This window comes from Notothenia coriiceps, unplaced genomic scaffold (assembly GCF_000735185.1).
Source record: "Notothenia coriiceps isolate Sejong01 unplaced genomic scaffold, NC01 NC01_scaffold00037244, whole genome shotgun sequence".
In the NCBI taxonomy this organism is placed as follows: Eukaryota; Metazoa; Chordata; class Actinopteri; order Perciformes; family Nototheniidae; genus Notothenia; species Notothenia coriiceps.
This window is the reverse complement of record NW_011369945.1, coordinates 17623516-17629564: the sequence shown is the minus strand read 5'-3', so window position 1 is coordinate 17629564 and position 6049 is coordinate 17623516. Positions and strand designations below refer to the sequence as shown.

The following is a 6049-nucleotide window of genomic DNA, read 5'->3' as shown; positions in this document are numbered from 1 at the left end:
GTCACTGCGAGCCTTTATTCATTAACGTTCTCTGATGTTGAGTGTAACCACTACTGCATGTTAGTGTTTGTCAGTGCATTCTTGTTTGACATTTTGTTTTGTGGGTGACGAAAAAATACTCTCCAAGTTAGTGTTTTCGCTGAATCCGTCAACTTAAGTAACGTCTTCTACAGTATTTTTATGTGTCGGTATGTGTGTGACTGTGAGAGTGTCGGGGATGGCAGTGTCAGTGTCAGTCAGCGTGAGAGTATGCAGTGTCAATGTGTGACAGGCAGCCGTAGTCTGATGTGATAGCGTACCACAGTGAATGACAATGTCTCAACTTACAAACCTAGTCTTTGAGAAGGAGTGTGTAGGGAACAGAGCGAAATAAAGACAGGGCAAAGAACAGAGGTTTGTGGGTGTTACAGTTCATCATGCAGGGGCTCTCCCTCTGCCTAGTACAGAGCTCCCATCAGCAGCAGGGCTCCAGTAGTGTTGTCTCTGACAAAGAAGATGAAAGGGTGATCGATGTAGAACAGCATGGGCTTTTCTACGTTCTCGTCTACATTGGTGCCTCCTTTCCCAGCTTGAGGAGCCAGTTCCAAAGAAGCCCAGTGCAGAACACCCCCCAGGTGGAGTTTCCCCTTGCCCTTGTCTGACACCATGGAGAAATCAGCCACCTTCTGGTCCCACGCTTCGGTCAAACCCAGAGCGGACAACTGTTTCTGCAACAAGAAAACACAGAGTGATTGAATTCATGGACTGCTTAGAATCAATTATCCCCAAGCTTTGAGGTCATACTAAATAGAGAAGTGTGTGCGATGAAGCAGCTGCCAGGACACTGATCAATTATGCACGCAAAGGAGACCAAACAACGAGTAGGAGGGAAAGCATATTGTCAAATGTCATAACGCTGTGACCCTCGGAAGTGGGGAGAACCGCACGGAACCCGGCCACATGTTCAACGTAAACATAAACCCACCAAAACAGTGAATCAGTAACTTCTCTAAAGGAGTTTTGGATAGTATTGTTTAGTATTGTTTATTTACTTTCCAACCCCGATAATTCGAGATGGGAAGGAGGCTGACGGTTGCCCTTGTTGTGAGCTGGCAGAACAAAGTGGGCGACAGGCAGAGAGGAGACGGAAGGAGGAAGCGGTGGATGAATAATTTAAGAGTGATGCCCCGTGACCCCCAGCACCTCCTTTGTTTTGGCTCTGATATGAATTCCACAGAAAGTCGTCGTCATGACAGGTAGTTTATCCTCCCATGGCAGAGGGCCACTCACGGTGACAGGCTTCTCCAGGGGCCAGATGAGAGCATGTGTGGGTGTGAGCGTGTGACTGTGTGGACGAGTGGGAGGCCACGACTGGAGGACAAGTTGCAGAGGGAGATGAGTGGGTGAAGATCTTGTTTTTTTCTAGCATTGTTAAACTTTTTGCTAATTAAACTCTTTTATTGGATATATGTGTTACAGGCAGACACAAACAGTACATTTAGAAGAGTTGTCTAGGTGACTGTGCGTGCTTCCTTTGGCTTTGTTTTTCAAAAGCACATTGTTATAGCTCAGTATATATATATGGACAATTGTAATAATCCATGTAGAACGTCTGCTTTTCTACTTAGAAGTTGAGATGTGCATGCGAGAGGAAGTTAGGCTGGATCATGTCGGCTTATGCCTAAACACGCAATAAGTAGATGTATATAAAGTTGTGGGCATCTGTCAATCCCATTTTAGTGTTTGCATGCAAAGCTCCGCTCCACACAGACACACACCTCCTGCTCTAATGCACTTCTATTGTCCTCATCCATTATTGCTCCACTCTTCCTCTCTCCTTCCACTCGCTACCACTACATCACTGTCTTCCTCTGCTGCTCTGCCACTTGCCTCATCCCTCATCTGCCTTTGTTTTATCCCACTTTGTCTCCCTCTCTCTGCTCCTAACTCAGTCTTTTCTCTCCCCACCTCATCCTTCTCTGTATCTGACAGTTCGGCTGGGCCCGGTATCCATTGCTCTCGCAAATTCTCGATCTCCATCAAAAATCATTTCCAGGTTTTTACACTCCTTATCTAACGAGGAAACAGAAGCAGATGTAAGCGGGTGGATTCTGCAAATTGTTAAAGATAAATGAGTGTGTGTGTGTGTGTGTGTGTGTGCGTGCGTGCGTGCGTGCGTGCGTGCGTGCGTGCGTGCGTGTGTGTGTGTGTGTGTGAGGAAACGCAGCTGGTTTCTGGGTGTCTGCCTCATTCAATTCTGCAGTAGTCCATGAGGAACGTGCTCTCTTGGCCTACAGTAGTGCTGGTGCCACTATGGAGCATATAAATAGTACCAACCAACCCCACCTGACCTAGCCTTCCCCTCCATCTCTCCTACCCTTCCTGTCAGGGCAGGAACACTTGGTAATTCTTTATTTCAAGATATAAAGTGTTTAAAAATTAAGGAACCCTGTGGCACAGCAATGGGAAACGGACCAGGTGTCAGAGGATCCTATGGAGGCCACGTGAGAGATGTGGCGCTGCATTAAATGGTGTGAAAAACCTTTGGGAGGTGCCCTTTCTCTCTGAAGCGCCACATGAATCTTAGATGGAACACCACTGGGCAGACTGCTGATGCCTCGCACACAGCATCAATTAGCTATTTGTCTGAGAATGTACAGCCACAGGCATTGTCAGCCAGTGGCTTCCTCTATGTGTGTGTGGCTTACAGGCACCAGCCCTCAGGTGTGCAGCACTCCAGTCCGCATCACATTATTTCAGCTCGATGGTTGAGCCCACTAAGTAGCGTGTTGGGTGAACCTGTGGGCGTTTAAAGAGGATAGGTTGTGGCAGCCAGGACATGTTACAGCTCTATCTGTGAGGAGTCACTTCAAGTAAGATCGGCCTTTAAAATGACTGTAGGAGGAGAGATGAGAAGAAAAATGAAGATATAACGGGGTGACTATTGTCTGCTCTTTTTATATCAGCAGCTGCTTGTGAACTATGGGATTTAAACTGGGAAAGGTGCCTTAGGGTGACCAAAACTGGGGTAGGACTACACAAAGCACAGAGTAAATATGTCAACCGACATAAGAGTTTTGTTTCTCAACAGTCAAATATGAGCACCTTCTTAATAAAAAGTAGAGGGCCACGGACAGAATCAAGTTGGCACGAGGCTATTGCTAAAATTCAATGAAAAACTATGTCTATGATTTGTTGGAAAAAAGTTATCAATAAATAACCACTCATTATTTCATAAATCCCAATATGACATCTTAAAAATGGCTTTTTCTGAAGACTAACAGTCCAAATCTACAAAATGTCCAGTCTAAAATGTTATTATGAAGCAGGTAAACAACTAAAAATCATCACAAAGAAGAAGCTGGAAAAAGCTTGTTCAAAACCAAATACATGTTTGTTTTTTGTTAGCTACAGCATTTCCTGTCTGCCTCTTCATTTGTCCAACATAGATAAATAATAATAATATGAACCTCAGAATCTGCTGGATCAGAAGGCAGTTTATTTGTACATTATTGAACACCACAAACGGTATGATTTCTTCCTTCCACTGTCAACATAAACCAGAACTAACCAATTGTGACACCTACTGTACATTTTGATTGAATAAACCAACCATTAAAAAGAACTAAGACTAGAGATCTTCACATCTCAGTTTCTCTCTCATCAGTTTCCACCTCCTGTTGCCTCTGGCTTACCAATCACACTCACAGACTGTCGTCGCCTTAAACAACTACAGACGTGTTCTGCTTAAATCAATACTGCCCTTTACATTCTGTGTGGGTGGAAACATGCAGTTTGTAGCACTGGCTTCATCACAGCTCCATTTTAAGGACACATCTGATGCAAGCTTTTAAAGAAAGAAGAAACTTCTCTTTCTATGAGCTCTCCTGAGGCTTCTTTATTGAGTCTCGTCAGCAATATCACCACCGGTGTGTTATTTACATGGGCTTTTATCTATTGTGCACAACATACTCTATGTGTCTCATTCACTCACTCAAATACATGTATCGCTTTTTATTCCACAGGGCTACTTAAGCGCAAAGGAAAAAGGAAAAAAGGAGCCGCATCTTTGTGTGGGATATCTAAATAATGGCCATGAAACACTACTGATTATTCATATAAAGCAGGGCTGAGGTAGCTGTGTTAAAACAGCTGTCCCTCGACACTTTATACTGCCGAGTGTGCTCTTGTAAATATTTGATGGCCTTTTGACCTCATTATCCGTGATTGAGTGAGCTCTCCGGTGCGCGCTCATATGTCTTAGTCACCGGCTGGAGATATAGCCAGGATGGAGCTCAAGCTTCACCATTAGTGTGTATGTGTGTGTGGCCTGGTCAGCACTGCATCAGAGACAGAGGGAGAGAGCGATGAGGGTGGTTTATCCAGTGACCTCTGGGCCAGGCTTGTTAAGAGAGTTCTCCGACTACAGACTCCGACAAAGTCTGCCCTTCAGCGAAGGAGAACGCTGAAAATAGGCAGACGGAAAGAAGGAAAAAAAGGCAGATTTCTGCAGTTATTTATAGTACTCTCAAACACTTTTAACCTTGTCCCCGAGCAATCATTGACCCCCCCTCGTCATCCTCCACCTCTCCTGCTCACTTCCCATCCGAATGTCATTCCTATTTAGGTCAGCAGAGCAAACATGCGGCCGCTGACTGATGGCGTATTACAACAACATGTGAGACCTACATAAAGGAATTAGATCTGTGGGACTGATAAGACGGGGAGGGCAGAGGTGAGGGAGGGAATGGGTGCGTTTGGAAGTGGCAAATCCGTGCCACATGACCCAGAGGTGCTTCATTTGGTTTGTCCTTATCTGTGTCCTTGCTCAGCGGACACTGGTGTTAGGGTTGGCGTTACACCCACTACTATGATCATCTGTTTGTCTAGATGCCGCCCTCCTGTCCCAGGAGTCCATGGCCATCGGAGGCACTGACAGACAGAGTGGTAAACAGTGTTAACGCGCGGTGATGAGCAATTATTTGCCCGTACCAATTGGAAAAATTATCGTCAGGCTGGCCACAGGGGCTTGACAGACGGATGAAATGAGATGGGAGTGGGTTGAGAGTTTGTACAGTCCTTTCATAATGATTCCTCAAATGCACCTTCTTTTCCTCGAGAGAGCAAACAGAGGCAGACAACTCTCGACGAGTCGGAGAAACAGAGGCCAAAACATTCAAGTGCGTGTCCATAATTAGGTTACATAATGAGAGCAAAGCTACTTTTAGTTATTTGCAGGAGTCAATCTTTTTTCTTCTGTCTGGCAAACTCTCTCGTAGAGACAAAAGACGATTTGTGTAACATTTTGTTTACTGCTCTTTCCGTTGCAAAGTCATGGTTGTTTCAAGCTTTAGTTCTAGATTACAGAGTCCTCCCCAGAGCGCCCTGACAATGTTCATATCAAAAGCGTGTTCCTCAGGGCATGGCGAGCAGAATAACATGGCAGCACAACTCTTCAGAGATGTTTGTTAAACCAGAAAGAGGCCAAAGCGGATTTCATCAGTTCATGATGAGGTTACAATGTACATCTACAGAGGCCGTGCTAATAGATTCCAGGCAGCGTGCCCTGTCCTAAGGAAATGGGTTTTACCGACATGCTGTGTGTCAGTCAGGTTCAACCAACCTCTCTCTTACTGTGTCTTTCTCACTCACCCACAATCTTTTCCCACCAGCAACTGTCTCTCTCTGACTCAAAGAGTATGTCCAGACTCAATGCAACCTTTTAGAAGCAGTATGACTTCATGCAGAGTCAAGGGAAAGACGCAAGAGGATGCAAACAGGGGGGATCTTGTTCCGAGCTACTGGAAGGGATGTGAAGACAGATCCATGCAATATGAAAATGTTTCAACTTCAACATTATCTAGAGCAGTGGTTCCCAACCTGGGGTGTCTAAAGATCGCAGGGGGGCGCCAGGCCTCAGATGATTTGAGGCCAAATATCATATTTAGACTTTTATTTTTACATATAATTGTAAGGCAATACATGATTGTCACTAAAAGCCTTGTCTCTACATTACAATAAAATATAAAAAATAATTTATTAATTAATTTGAATAACAATTCAAGTTAGT

General features: G+C 44.8%; 1 protein-coding gene across 1 annotated transcript in view; it reads right to left on the bottom strand.

The window, feature by feature from the left end:
- Nucleotides 1-293: 293 nt before the first annotated feature.
- Nucleotides 294-6049, bottom strand: part of LOC104965370 (serpin H1) — a 14995-nt gene continuing 9239 nt past the window's right edge. The window contains 1 exon segment of the mRNA XM_074112263.1: nt 294-707. Coding sequence (XP_073968364.1) covers nt 405-707 — 303 coding nt within the window. The 3' untranslated portion in view covers nt 294-404.